Consider the following 15,909-nt stretch of genomic DNA (forward strand, 5'->3'; position numbering starts at 1 on the left):
CGTGGGGGGCAGGGAGATAAGGAGGCGATTTTTTTGTGGCCACCATATACGAGATTGATGCGTCTGACAACATTATATATATATATATATATATATATATATATATATATATATATATATATATATATATATATATATATATATATATGCAGTGCTCGCAATACTTTTGGTGAAAAAAGAATCACCCTTTTTTGGGAGAAAAAATTGAGCCAGAAGTTTGGGCCGCTAACATGACGTCACGGCAGCCTGAAGCCTTACTGCACGCTGGTTGGCTTGTGGCTCAGTTGCCTGCGGACTGCGTGAGAGAAAGGAACCCGTCCGCTCCTCCCTCTCTCTTTGCGCCATTTTTTACCTAGTGACCAGCAGTCTTTTGGCTTTCGCTACTATGCTATGGCCCCTACCCTTGAATTGTCGAGTGAAATATTATCACAGATCATTTCTCTAAAGGAGGCAGGCCACCCCACGAAGGAAATTAGTGATTTGGTTGGTGTGGCTCGGTCGACAGTGCGGAAGTGGTGTGCCCATTTCCGAATGGAAAATAGTGGTGACGTTCCTACAAAGAAACCACTGTATTTTAGGCCCAGGAAAACTTCCCCGAGGTCTGTTAATGTGCTAAAACGTGCAGTGGAGTCTAATCCTCGTCTGAAAGCAGGAAAATCAAGGAGAGCAACCCGGAAGTGTATGGCGAGGTTTCAGTGCTCACGGTTTCTCGAAGAGTCTATGAACTTGGTTGCACAAGCCACAGGCCTGTGGGAAAGCCTCTTCTTACACGTAACCAGCAACTTCGTAGCCTTGCCTTTGTTAACAAGTACCTTAAATGGGGTGAGGACCAATGGTTGTCAGTGTTGTGGTCTGATGAGGCAACGTTTACTGTTACCTATAATCGAGGAGCGCGTGTGTACCGGCGCAGAGGTAGTGACCCGCTTCACCCCTGTTGCGTGGAGAGCACAGTTAAACACCCAGATTCACTAATGGTATGGGGTTGTTTCTCTAGGAAGGGTTTGGGGTAGATTGTGCTTTCCAAGAACTGCAGAGTGAATCAGGATATTTACCTGGAGCTGCTTTATGATCATTTACCTGAGTCCTTTGAGCTCACAGGTGCATGAGTGTTTCAGCAGGAAGGTGCACCTGCTCATAAAGCCAAATTTGTCACCAACTGGCTTCGTGACTGCGAGGTCTCCTTCATGAAAGACTGGCCAGGCAATAGCCCAGACCTCAGCCCGATAGAAAACCTCTGGTACCTCGTAAAGAAGAAACTCCAAGGAAAGGACGTGAACTCTCTGCCTAAGCTGGATGCAGCCATTCGTGAGTCCTGGGCAAGTATATCACCCCAGCACCTGAGGAACCTCGCCCTCTCACTTCCACGACGTCTCAGGTCCGTGAAGAAGTGCAAAGGATACTTTACCAAGCATTAAAGGTAAAGATAATGCATTACTTACATGTTTTTCCGTAGTTGAATGGTTTGTTTCGTAGGAGGGATGCAGATCGCTCAATACTTTTGTCGAGCACTGTATATATATATATATATATATATATATATATATATATATACTGTATATATATATATATATATATATATATATATATATATATATATATATAGGGCACTCACCATCCACTCATTCGATGTAGTGCTGCTTTTGGTGTCTGCCCTTTCATCTCTTCTTTCCTCCCTATTCTGTCTGTCTTTCCTTCACTCTTTCTGCTTCCTTTTGCCTACGGGTGAGTTTACAATCCCTGTTCTGTCGTTCCTTCCTTTATTCTTTCCTCTTCAGTCTGGCTATGGGTGACTTTACAGCTAGTGACAAGCCAAATGATTTCTTTTACACCAGGAAACCATTTACTACGCTCGGTGGTAATCGTATAACCAAATTATGGTGCATCGTGGTTTAGTGGGTAATTAAGGCTCTCAAATCGGATTGAGCCTATGTAGGATAGCCAAGAGGTGGTTGGAGTTTATTACTAAAGCAATGCCACTCAGGGATGAGTGTAACTGGCCACTCTCTTCTTAATTGTCAGGACCAACTTGCCTAGCCCCAGGCTCCTACACTCCTCATGAAGCAATATAGCATTGGAAGATGGGTATATATATATATATATATATATATATATATATATCATCTTATCTCTCATCTCAACAGCCGTTTGAGTGTCCACTGCAGAACTGGTCTATCCCTACCGAAGTGGGGATGATACAGCCAATGTATCTCTACCAAGTGGCTTTGGCTGTTTAGTAGAGATTGTATGTTGGGTGAGAAGTGCTTGTAAGTGTAACTGTTGTGTTGGAGTGGCTTTGGATGTGTGTAGTCTTTGAACCAAGTGAAATCGGCCCGCACAAGCCGACTGGGTGCAAGCATACTTTAGTATGCGACACTGGTTCAACCACAGCACCCCTTGTGTCCGCCAATGCAGTACGTGGCCAGAAGAATGCTCCCAAAGTTTATTACCCAGGCGGGGCGTGAACCCTCGTTCTTCAGTGTACGAAAATGCACGCTTTACCACTGTACCACAGAGGCTCCATATATATATATATATATATATATATATGTATATATATATATATATATATATATGTATGTATATATATATATATATATATATATATATATATCCAGCGGCAGGATCCCACTGCTACCTGGTGCATCCCCGAGTGGCGGATAGGGGAAGGCCTTGTAGATATACAAAGTACAGTCTTAGACAGCGTGGACCATGGGATCCCCTATAGATATATAGGGCTTCACTGAATATAACGAATAAGGTGGCAGAAAAATTACATCTCACCAGAAACTACGTGGCAGGGAGGTGAGATTATTTGCCACAATCCTCCCAACCAAATATGAGTTCTATTGCAAAGCATTTGACGGGCGTTCCTGTGGAATCATTGTCTACTAACCACACTGCCTCCTGTGCTTACGGGCAGTATGCCACCAAAAGTGAGTAGGCACTATTTTGACAAGTTAGAGACTGGGATATTAAACACTCTTAAATCGATGAAGATCTATGCATACAATATAAGAAGCCTTGCTGAAGATTACAAACTTGAAAACTTAATGACTGAACTGGAAAACATTAGTTGGGATATTGTTGGTTTGAGTGAGACCCACAGAAAAGAAGAAAAAGTAATTCAGCTCGATGACAGTGGCCACCTATTTTACTACAAAGGAAGGGAAAATGAAAGAGTTAGTGGTGTAGGATTTATAATTAACAGAAATCTTGCAGACAACATTGTTAAATTCAGCAGTGTATCTGACAGAGCAGCAGTGGTTGTAATCAGGCTATGCAAAAAATATACCCTGAAAGTAATACAAGTATATGCACTAACTTCTCAGAGCTCAGATGAAGAAATTGAAACATTCTATGATGACATCTCCCAGATTATGGAAGAAGAAAAGACCACCTATACCGTACTCACGGGAGACTTCATTGAAAAGTTGGTAAATCAAAAAATGGAGAAGCATGTGTGGGAAAATTTGGAGTAGGAGAAAGGAACGAAAGAGGAGAAATGCTGATAAACTTTGCAGAAATGTTTAACATGAGAATAATGAACACATTCTTTCACAAAAGAACAGGGAGAAAGTGGACCTGGAGAAGCCCAAATGGAGAAACAAAGAATGAAATCGACTTCATTAAAGCAAATAATAATAACATGATTACAAATGTCACAGTTAACAACAAAGTAAATATCAGAAGTAACCATATAATGGTGGGTTGCACAGCAAGATTCAATTTTCAAAAGTGAAAGAAAGAGGATGATTAACCCGTCACGTCCCGAGGTTTTCCACACTTCCGACATCCCCCAATCACGAGGTATTTTCGATTTTTTTTTTTTTTTTTGGCTAAAACCTCCGCTTTTGGTGAGAAACATCGAAAATTCATAGAGAAATCGCTCACCTGAGGTTTAAAATACTCAGCCCAGGTAGGAGTTCCTCCTTACCTGACTGGGTTTTCTAACATGCTGGCACCAAAGAAAACGAGTTCTATGGGAGGGTAACTATTTCACAAAACTCATAAAGGATATTTATTTATTTACTTGGTACGAATTTATATGTAGCATGAGAGTATATTGGTTTTCAAGCAGTAATATAGGCATTATAAGCATTGTTTCACTCACTAACTAATCACCATACCTGACCTTTTTTTGCCACATTACCTGATCATTATTTCTGACTGTTTCTTCTTCTAATGCTATGTAAACTTTGTCCCCCACTTTGTCATCGATTGGGGAATCACTCTGGCCCTGAATATCTTTACTGGCCAGGTCACTGGTAACAGGTGAATTGCCGAGACAATGGCGTGAGGGGGGGAGGGGGGAGGTTATGCGGTGTAAGGCATTGTCCCTGCTTGGCATCTTGTAGAGGAATAGAGGAAGGTGTCCCGTGTATACGTACGAAAAATCATGCACGAAAATTGAAAATTGTGCAAATTAGGGACCTTTCAATTGCACGACATACCGGTACGTCACCGGGACTGGCAAATATAAATCGTTGCAACGTACCCATACATTGACGTGACGGGGCGGGTTAAAGATAAAAAGATATGCCCAATAAAAGTCAACGAAAACAAAGCAACCTTTCAGTTGCAAATAAGGAACAGTTTTCAGGCTCTCAGTAATGCTGAATGTGACATTGATGAGCTGAATGACAGACCAACAAAAGTGCTAAAAGAATTAGCGGAGGTAGTAGGAAAACCCAATACAACCAAAGCCAAGAAGTATTCAGAAAAGACACTTGAGCTTATGAAAAAAAGAAAGGAAATGAAAGTAAAAACAAGGAAAAATGAAATAGAACGAGCGGAATTAAATAAGCTTATCAACAAAAGATAAAGAGAAGAAAAAAGGAAAAGAGAATCATGGATCAAATCAAAGAAACCATGAAAAAAGGAAAGAGTCTGAAACAGGTCTGAAGTAAAATGGCACTAGGAAAACAACAAATGACATCACTAAAAGACAAAAACGGTGACACCATTAAATGCAGAGATAAGATGTTGAAGAGAGTTGAAGAATTTTACAAAGAACTGTGTGCATCAAAGACAGTAGTACCAACAGCTAACTTTTCAGTTGAAACAAGTGAAATACCTAAGGTAACACCAGATGAAGTAAAGCTCTGGGAGAAGATGAAATAGTAACAGATTTACTGTTGGATGCAGGAGTAGAAGTACAAACTAGGCTTGCTCACTTATTTACTCAATGTATAAAAAGTAACAAAATCCCCAAAACATGGTGTAATGCAATAGTTATTTTACTTTACAAAAAAGACGACTCAAAATACCTTAGAAACTATCGACACATTAGCTTGCTATGTCATTTACAAACTCTTCACTAAAGTCCTTACAAACAGAATAACTACAAATTTGGAGGAAAACCAACCTCGTGAACAGGCAGGATTCCGAAGCAGGTATTCGACTACTGAACATCTACACATAATGAATCAGCTAATTGAGAAAACTACAGAATATAATAAACCACTGTGCTTAGGTTTTTTGATTACGAAAAGGCTTTTGACTCAGTGGAGCACATTGCAATTATAAATTCACTGCGAGAACAAGGAGTGAATGAGAACATTGTAAAACTGCTCAAAAACATATATAAAGAGGGCACTGCTACGGTTAAATTACATAAGGACTCAGAGAAAATTAAGATTGAGAAAGGTGTGCGTCAGGGAGATACAATTTCACCAAAGTTATTTACAGCATGCCTAGAAAGTATTTTCAGAGCGCTAGACTGGGAAAACAAAGGAGTGAACATAGATGAAGAAAAGCTAAACCATTTAAGATTTGCAGATGACATTGTCCTTATCTCAGAAACAGCAGAGACATTGCAAGAAATGTTAAATGACCTAAACAGAGAAAGTCTCAAAGTAGGGCTAAAGATGAACTGGAGTAAAACTAAAGTAATGTCTAATCCTCAGACACCAAAGAGCGTCATCAGAAAAAGTGGAGAAATTCTTGAAGAAGTCTAGCATTACAATTACCTGGGACAAATACTAAAATTAATGAAATATAATGATAGCGAAATAAAAAGATGCATTACAATTGGATGGAAAGCTTTCGGTAAACATAGGGACATTATGAAAAGTAGCTTGCCAGTTCGTATGAAACGAAAAGTATATAATGAATGTATAATTCCAGCTATGACGTATGGTTGTGAGACTCGGAAACGGACAAAATCGATGGAAAATAAACTAATTCGTTCTCAGAGAGCAATGGAAAGGTCAATGTTGGGAATATCATTAAGAGACAGGAAAAGATCAACTTGCATGAGAAACTAAAGTCAAAGATATTACAGAAGTTATAAAAGAACAGAAATGGAGGTGAGCAGGCCATGTAGCAATAATAAGGGATAATCGATGGAGCATGAGGTTGACTGACTGGACGCCAAAAGATTGTAAGCGTAGCAGAAAAAGGCCAAACAGGAGGTGAAGGGATGAGATAGAGAAATTTGCAGGAAAAACGTGGCAAAGATTTGCTCAGTCAAGGAATTCGTGGAGAAGGTTGGGGGAGGCCTTTGTTCAGCAGTGGACATGTAATGGTGGGTGCTTGAACCAGTGTCGCCTAGTATAAAGTGTGCTTGCATCCAGTCGGCTTGCGCTGGTCGATTACAATTGGTTCACAGACTACACACATCCAAAGCCATTCCAGCACTACAATTATACTTACAAGCACTTCTCACCCTACATACAATCTCTACCAGACAGCCTAAGCCACTTGGTAGAGATATATTGGCTGTATCGTCCCGACTTCAGTCGGGATAGGCCGGTCCTGCTACGGCTGATGATGATATATATATATATATATATATATATATATACAGTATACCGATAGAGAGAGCCAGATATATAGATCACACAGATGTCATTCCCACAAGTCCGTGATGGTCATTGTCGCTCTACATATGGACTGAATAGTCCAAGACAAAAAAAGCTTATCAGGTAATTTACCCAACAATGTTTTTAAATGAAACCTGGTAACACATATGTGTTGAGCATGCCAAAATCAGTTACATATGTCAAATATAGGTATGACTAACCTAAAAAATCTGACAAAGTTTGCACCTGGGTGTTTGGCAGGGTAGGGTGGGGTAAATAACATTGCTTATTTAAGGAGGTAAGACAGTCGGTACGTCAGAGTAAGGTTGCTACCTTCTAATACTGTGATGCTTTTATGGTTTTTTGACAAGCCATCACTCATAGCCTCCTTGATGTGTGGTTCAGGGTGCAACATACCTGCGAAGCTTCGAGAGAGTGATGTGGCGATGTGTGCAGGTGGGTCTGGTGAACAAGTGGTACAACGACCTCATTGCATATTACATTAGGGAGTCAAAGCATAAGGACGCGGCCGAGGAGAAGTATCAGGGGCAGGAGGAGACGCTGTACAGTGACACCAGACATGTATGACAATTGTTTATGATCTGTTAAAAGGTACACAGGAAAAACTTTATCTTGGCGCCACAACTACTCCCTTGACCTCACATTCTCCACTGATTTGCCTTAATATTTTTTTCCATGTTACGGCTCTCCAATTTATCTTGACCTCAATTCAGTATCCTCTAACTGTCCTCTCAGTATCCTTTAACTGATCAAAGTTTTGACTCTTTTTTTCATTGTAAGAATCCATTATTTTTTACTCTTCCAATTTTTTTGTGCCTTCGCACACCACTCTTCAGTTATCGTGTTATATAATGGCTAAAGGTGGGAAAGGGAAAACGTGAAGAAGTAACCGTCCAATCGCGGAATTTATTACATATGCGACTTTCTGTCTAATCCAACATTCACTAAAGCCATCTATTCCATTACCAGCCAACTCCACTTATTCGATCACTCTCGACTATTGATAGATGCCAAGGTAAATTTATTCCTGAATAGGTCAGATTGTATTAATTTCAATACCTGGAGCATGTGTATGACATGTCACTGGGTATTGTGGTAAACTAATATTGTTTTAATGAAATTCAATTCTCTCTCTCTCTCTCTCTCTCTCTCTCTCTACCCTAGCCTGGAACTGATATTTCCCTTCTCTTATCTCTGCAGGTGGTGTTCAGTCTCAACCACCTCCAGGGCCCCTTCTTCGTCCTACTTTTAGGTTGTGGAGGTGGTGTGCTGCTCTTGCTTCTGGAGATGTATGCTGGCAGGGCAAGAAGACCCAACTAACAAATACAAAATTTTTATTACTTATGACAGGATAATGTATTTCCCTGATAATGCACCAGTTTCAATCATTGCTATCTTTATCTACAACTGATTCCTTAATAATAATAAAAAAAAAAACAGTACATTAGCTAATTAAAGAATAAACAATTTGCACACAGTTTTCAATGACGGCATGATGTATTTCTCTGACTGTGCACTAGTTTTAGTTTTTCCTGTCTTTATCTCCAGCTATTTTAACAAGTAACAAAAAAAAAGAAAAAAAGTGCACGACGATGGCCAGCTCTAAGCTAAACAAGAACTCTTGTTTTGACACTATAAGTCATTTCTATATGAAGGTACTCCAGTGCAACATTCCACACAGGAATCATGTCTCTGGCTTAATAATCTTCACAGCCTTTGCATTTCACGCGAGCAACTTCGTAATTTTAGTACTTTTCATATTTTCCGCACTTAATGACCTTCAACCCCTAATCTGGCAGATATAGGTCATGCATGTACGAAGAACACTTGTAGTACTTATTGTCGTTTATAAGCATGCAAAGTTTCACTCGATTCCATCTACCCACTGTGTAGCTAGGCAACTTGAAATTCGCAGAATTGTCTACCAGAGGTACAACTTCTACATGTATGTGGGTGTCGACTCTAAAGGATATTTTTGTATGGAGGTTCTCCACTCCAACATTCCACCCAATAATGATGGCCCTGGCTTAATACTTTTCAGAACCTTAACATTTTGTGTGAGGATAGTCGTTATTTTAGCTATTTTCACTGCTTTTGCATTTGATAAACTTTGACCCCTGACCTGGCCAGTGTAGCACATAGGTGTACAGTAGAAAGTTGTTGTGCTACTCGGTGTCTATAAGCATGCAAAATTTCATTCAATTCCATCCAGCCACTGAGGAACTAAGGGGGGGAGGGTGCGACAAATTTGAAAACCAGTACTGGTTGCCAGGACGCTGAGGCCTATCTTCGCAGGGCTGCCACTCGAAAACTCGAGGATAGATGGGAAAAATGGATAGGGCGCATCTGATAGGGAATGACATCAAGATTTCTCCTAAAGAAGTCAGATATATCTGCGCCTATTATTAATGCTTTTACAGCTCAAATCGTGCAAAGGACGAGAAAGTCGGATTTTCGGCCGTGGCTAGACAACAAGCAGTTGTCTAGCTAACAAAACCCTATGGACACAACCCGGTCAGGTCGGAATCGCTTAATTCTTAAGGGCAGAAGTGCCTGCCACGGTGAAACAAGAGTAATGAATACAAGAATACAAAAAAGAAAACGCGACCAACAGTTAGGGCAGCATGGAGCTGGTCCAAAATTTTATATCAGCCAGTTTTAGAAAATACAATTAGCAGACAACTTTCTTTTACAAACACACACACTCACACGTCTCTCTCTCTCTCTCTCTCTGTCTCTCTCTCTCTCTACTGTATCATCAGTCACTGGAATTCCACTACTGAACAAAGGCCACACCCAACCTTTTCCACCACTTCCTTGACTGAGCCAATCTCTGCCACGTTTTGCCTACAAACTACTCTATTTCATCTCTCCACCTCCTGTCTGGCCTTTTTATGCTATGCTTACAATTTCTTTGAATTTAGTCAGTAAGCCTCTTCCTCCATCGGTTATCATTTATTCTTGATAAAAGTCTGCCTTCTCCATTTCTCTTATTTTATGACTTCTATAATGTCCTTGACTTTAGTCTACTCTCTCACTCAAGCTGATATTTTCCTGTCTCTTAAAGATATTCCCAATATTGATCTTTCCATTGGTCTTTGAGAAAGGATTAGTTGACTTTCCATCGCTTTTGTCAGTTTCCAGGTCTCACATCTACACATCATGACTGAAATTATAGGTATAGTTATATACTTTTAATTTCACACCTCTTAGCCACCTAGTTTTCACGATGTCTCTATGTTTATCGAAAGCTTTCTATCCAATTGTAAAGCGCCTCTTTATTTCGCTATAATGGTCTTTCGTTAGTTTTAGTACTCACCCCAAGTAATCGTACTTCCCAACCACAAAAGTTTCTTCACTTATTTTGATGGTGGTCTTTCATGTATTTTTATTAAACATTAGTTTTACTCCGGTTCATCTTTAGCCTTACTTTGAGACTTGCCCTGTTCAGGTTATTTAACATTTCTTGGAATGTTTCTGCTGTTTCTGAGATTAGGACAATGTCATCTGCAAATCATAAATGGTTTAGCTTTTCTCCACCAATGTTTACTTCTTTGTTTTCCCAGCCCAGCCTTCTCAAAATACTTTCTAATCATGCTGTAAATAATTTTTGTGAAATTGTATCTGCCTAACGCACGCCCTTGTCAGTCATAATTTTTCCAAGTCTTTAAGTACATCAACACTCGGAAAAATTATGATTAAGAAGGGCAGTTCCCTCTTCATATATGTTTTCAAGCAGTTTTACACTGTTCTCCTTTACTCTTTGTTCTCGCTGTGAATTCCAATTGCTGTGTGTTCCACTGAGTCGAAAACCTTTTTTGTAATCAACAAAACCTAAGCACGCCCTTCTCAGTCATAATTTTTCCAAGTCTTTAAGTACATCAACACTCAGAAAAATTATGATTGAGAAGGGCAGTTCCCTCTTCATATATGTTTTCAAGCAGTTTTACACTGTTCTCCTTTACTCTTTGTTCTCGCAGTGAATTCCAATTGCTATATGCTCCACTGAGTCGAAAACCTTTTTTGTAATCAACAAAACCTAAGCAGAGTGGCTTATTATATTCTTTAATTTTCTCAGTCCGCTAATTCATGTTGTTGATGAGCATTATTCAAGTACCTGCTTCGAAATCCTTTCTGTTCACGAGGTTGGTTTTCTTCCACATTAATTGTTATTCTGTTTGGAAGGACTTTTGTGAAGAGTTTGTAATTAACTGATATGCTAATGATTCAATAGTTGCGAAGATATTTTGAGTCGCCTTATTTTTGTAAAGCAAAATAACATTTCCATTACACAATCCTGTTGGTAATTTTCTTTTTTATATTATGAATACATAATTGGGCGGGCCGGTTTTGTACTATTACTGCAGCATCCAACAGGAAATCTACTACAGTTCCACCCTCTCGTTTGGTTTTCCCTCTTTTCATACCGTACTTACTGTACATCGTCTTTTGCCACCTCAGGTATTTCACTTGTCAGCTGAAAAGTTAGCCGTTTGTACTGTTGTTTTTGATGCATACAGTTCTTTGTAAAATTCAACTTTCTTCACCATTCTATATCTGGATTTAATTACTTAAATGTTTATCTGTCTTTCAGTGATATGATTGTTTGCATTCCTCGTGTCATTTTACATCAGACTTGTTTCAGTCGTTTTCTTTGTTGATGGATTCTTATGATCCATGTTTTTTCTTTTTTATTTGGTCAGTCTCTTGTTGATAATCTTATTTAACCCTTTGAGATTTTCGCTCGTCCGCCGATTGTGTCTGTGCTAGATTCAGCCGGACGCACATAGAGCACACCGTCGCACACAGATATTTGTACTTAATCGGCCACTGTACGCTAACTTTTTATGGTAGGCTAATGAATCTGGTACCGTTTTAATAAAGTGTTCACCCTGTGGTTATAAATTCACGGTTGTTATTAACCGGTACTGCACATCAGCATGTGCATTTTCATGCTTGGATTCATAGTTATATTCCTATTTTTTGATATGTAACTACTATAATATAGCCGTTGATAAAGTAGGCAACAAGAATTCAATGGTCCGTTTACTGTGTCGGTGACTTGCAATTATTGTTTGGTAGAAGAGTAAGGTACCTGTGGAAACACGGGGCTATGCTTAAGTTTCCTTGAATGAAGCACCGTATTTCTGAAAATCCATAGGTAATGAATAAGAGACAGGCTTGCTGCAGGAACTGCTCCGGCATCTTAAAAAAAAAAAAAAAAATGACGGTGTTGTGTCCTGAAATATTTCCTGCTGATTCAGTATGCTTGAAAGCCAGGCATCATCAGAAATGTTTTCAAGATGTTCTGTTATTTGTGTAAACTTCAAACTCAGACATAATTGTAAATGTTAAGAAGGTGGGCTGATAATTGAGTAGGCTTCAAACTCAGGCATCATAGGAAATGTGAGCAGGGTGGAATATATGCTGAAGTTACCCGTCTCTTGCATTAATCCAACCTTCTTTGGGGGATTAAAGAGGTTGATTGATTGATTAACTGAATATAATTAAAATCTGGCAGCGCAACTGCAAGGGTCATATGCCGTCGGACAGCATGGTAAAAGACGCTGCAAATAAAAGTGCACATTCAAAATAAAGTTAATACCCATTAGCAGAAATACACCACTGTATTATAATAAAAGAATAGTTTATAAAATACCAATTACTTATGAAAGTGGAAGGAGGCCCGCTTCCTGAAGAAGATTAACAACATCATTAAAATTGCTGGAGGTTCTACCAAGCATCGAGGACAGACAGTAGACACCATCAGCCCCTCTATGCCTTCGGAGGAATCTCCGACGTAGGTCCCACATACTTGGACACTCGACCAATGAATGGCGGGCAGTATGGGGAACAAGACAATCATCACAGTGGTTGAGTCACACCACTCATCAGAAACCCATGTGTAAGCCAAGAGTGCCCAGTGTGAAGCCTGGCACGAGACACTTCCAATCGCTGAGGATTGGAAGGGGGACCCCTTGGCACAACCAATCTCCGAAAGATTTCTTTTTAGTTTATTATGAGCAACACCATCCCAGTATCTCTGCAAACATGTACGAATTGCTTACTGCAATTAAGATGTTACATCAGAAGCAGGAAGTGGGTAGTCAGTTGGGAATTGTTGAAAAACTGCAGCTTTAGCTAATGTATCTGCCCTCTCATTGCCCACCACACCAACATGTGCAGGAACCCAACAGAAATTGACATGATGGCCACGATGGCCAACAAGAAAAAACCACTCCAAATTTGATAAAACCAATGGATGGGATACATTAAAAGACTCAGTGCAGACACAGCACCACATGAGTAACTAAAAGTCATAAAAATACTGGGAGAGAGTAAAAGTGATTTTGAGAGCATATAAAATCCCAGTCAGTTCAGCAGTATACACTGACTTAATACCAGGACAGCTACCGCCTCTATTAAAGGAACGGAAGACAACACCAAACCCTACTCCAGTATCAGTCTTAGGCCTGTCAATACTGATGAGGACAGAACCCTCATGAATGTAGGCATGTTCTAAAGAGAGAGAGAATGACACCTATGAGGGAAGTGAGCCCATTTTACGAACAACGGACCTATAAAATGTCACGCGAGGGAGTAGCCAAAAACCCACCCCTGGGATCCAATGTGGACAAACTACCAATATCGAAACAGAGAAAGCTAACATAACAGACTGGACCCTGTAACCAAAAGGTTTGGGGAAACTAGGATGGGTGTCATAAACAGAAGATTGGGAACACTGGGAGACGATGGCACAAGAAATTGAGTCCGGAATGCGATCAAGATGAAGCCAACACTTCAACACCAACGACTGGTGACACAAATCAAAGGGGAGTACACCAGCATCCACCAACAAACTTGAAATCGGGGATGGCCTGGATGCCCCGGTTGTCAGATGTACACCAGCAAGATGCATAGAATTTAACAACCAGAGACGGGCATCTGTTGCAGAGGAGAAGACCTCACACCAATACTCAAGTTTAGGAAGACTAAGAGACCTATACAAGAGGAGCAGAGTCTGACGGCCAACACCCCAGGAGGTTTGAGCCAAAACCCTCAATAGACTCAAAGCTTCGAGACAAGCCCCCTTGACAGAACTAATATGAGAAACCCAGGTTAGTCATCTATCAAATAGAAGACCCAGAAACTGAGTCTCTTCCACACAGGATATTCTTCAACCATAGAGATACAAGTCAGGGTCTGGGTGAACCCCCCAAAGATGACAAAAATGCATACCCACTGTCTTTATTAAAGAAAAACGGAAGCCACGATACTCGGCCCACTCAGAAATTCTACTGATAGCTAGCTGCAACTTCCTATCAGAGATATTCTACATGCTGTGAAGGAAATTTAGACGTCATCGACATATAGAGCCTCGTACATCATTAGGAAATACACTGATTACGCTGTTGATGGCCACAGCAAAGAGAGTAATACTAAGGATATTCCCTTGTGGTACTCCATTTTTAAGTCCACGGTCCTCCCACTCAGACCCTGAAAAAAAGTCATATAAAAACTGCTCAATAAAAAATAAGCAAGCGCCAACGAAGACCAAATTCATGACGAAAAAGTAAAATGCCATGATGTCAGGCACTGTCATATTCCTTCTCCAGACTGAAGAAGACCGTGATCTGGTGTTGATTAGTGGAGAAAGTCTCACACACAGAAGATTCCAAGGACAGTAGTGCATCAGAGGTAGCTTGCATTTTTTGAAAACCATACTGGAGAGGGGATAAAAAGTCACCTCTCTCCAAAATACCAGACATGCCCAACACTGACTATCTTTTCCAGAATTTTACATATGCAAGAAGTCAGGGAAATAGGCTGATAATTCGTCTCCTGTAGGTGGGCCTTACCTGGTTTGGGGAAGGAGATAACTACAGAAACACCCAACAAGCCGGAAACTCACCAGAACACCAGAAAGCAAAAGCGAAAGGGACTCATCAGACAGGTGACGTAAATAGGCATGAGGAATATCATCACAGCCAGGAGAGGAATCATGGCACTGCAACAGGAACCGCATGGAGTTCAGAAACAGAATTGGGAACATTATAAGACCCTCACCCAGAGGAGGTAAAACTGAGACTCTAAGCACGGATGCTGGCAAGCCGAAGGCATATCTGCATCCTTCTGTGACACACTGGCAAAATGATCAACAAGCATCTCTGCAACAGCAAGTGGATGAGCCACAGTTCCACATGCTGCAGATAAAACAGGGGGGGAGGGAACCCTTTTCCACACCTGAGTGAGGGAAGTCCTCAAACTGATGGAGGAAAAATAACCCTTCCAGGATGACGCCTGGCTTCCTTTAAAACCCTCCTCATTTGAGCTCGTGCCCTCTGATACGCCATCAAATACTGAGGATCCCCACGGTTATGATGAAGTCGAAAGAAAGCAACTCGTTTGGCTCTCACTGCAGAACTGCACTCAAGAATTCCACCAAGGAACCGGACGCTTAGGAAACTAACCCTTCATTCTTGGAATAGATATTAGAGTTGAGTGAAACATGTCATTGTAATATGACACCGCCTCAGTAAGACCACCAGTCTCATTGACAGAAAGGGAAATGGAACTTAATTCCCTGAAACGTGGCCAGTCAGCCTTATCCAGAAGCCAGTGAGGAAGACGAAGGTGAGGTCCACCTGCACTAGCAGTTAAGAATAATGGAAAATGGTCACTGCCATATAGGTCTGGCACCACATTCCAGGTAAAATCTAAAAGAGCTTCAGCTGAGCATAAGGACAAATTAATGGCAGTAAAAGTTCCAGTCTGGCTATGGACATAAGTTATTCTTTCGGAGTAGAGAATGCCCAACTCCTCATCTTCCACTAAAGAGGCAAGCATAACACCCCCAGGGTTGGCCTCGTTGTTTCTCACAGTGGATGGTGACCATTCATATCTCATAGTAACAGAAACGGAGACGGAAGGCCATGAATATGGCGTTCCAGATCCGCCCTTTCAACAGTAGCGTTAGGAGGAAGACAATGCCTGCATAGTGTATACTGCCAACGTAAAAAAAAAATCTGGACAGCAACAGCCTGCATGGGACCAGAAATGTCCAATGACTATGGAATATCCTGGC

The 15,909-nt window shown here is 40.6% G+C and overlaps 1 protein-coding gene across 1 annotated transcript in view; it reads left to right on the forward strand.

The window, feature by feature from the left end:
• The window catches only part of LOC145401656 (glutamate receptor ionotropic, delta-2-like), a 62,226-nt gene extending 48,336 nt beyond the window's left edge, over window positions 1–13,890 (forward strand). Inside the window, exons 7-10 of the mRNA XM_080273846.1 lie at window positions 7,209–7,385; window positions 8,025–8,126; window positions 12,500–12,624; window positions 13,779–13,890. Coding sequence (XP_080129972.1) covers window positions 7,209–7,385; window positions 8,025–8,126; window positions 12,500–12,624; window positions 13,779–13,890 — 516 coding nt within the window. The remainder of the gene's footprint in view (window positions 1–7,208; window positions 7,386–8,024; window positions 8,127–12,499; window positions 12,625–13,778) is intronic.
• The last annotated feature ends 2,019 nt before the right edge of the window (window positions 13,891–15,909 follow it).

Source organism: Coenobita brevimanus, chromosome 56, assembly GCF_032717465.1.
Source record: "Coenobita brevimanus isolate Jiangsu-jjx chromosome 56, ASM3271746v2, whole genome shotgun sequence".
Classification (NCBI taxonomy): domain Eukaryota; kingdom Metazoa; phylum Arthropoda; class Malacostraca; order Decapoda; family Coenobitidae; genus Coenobita; species Coenobita brevimanus.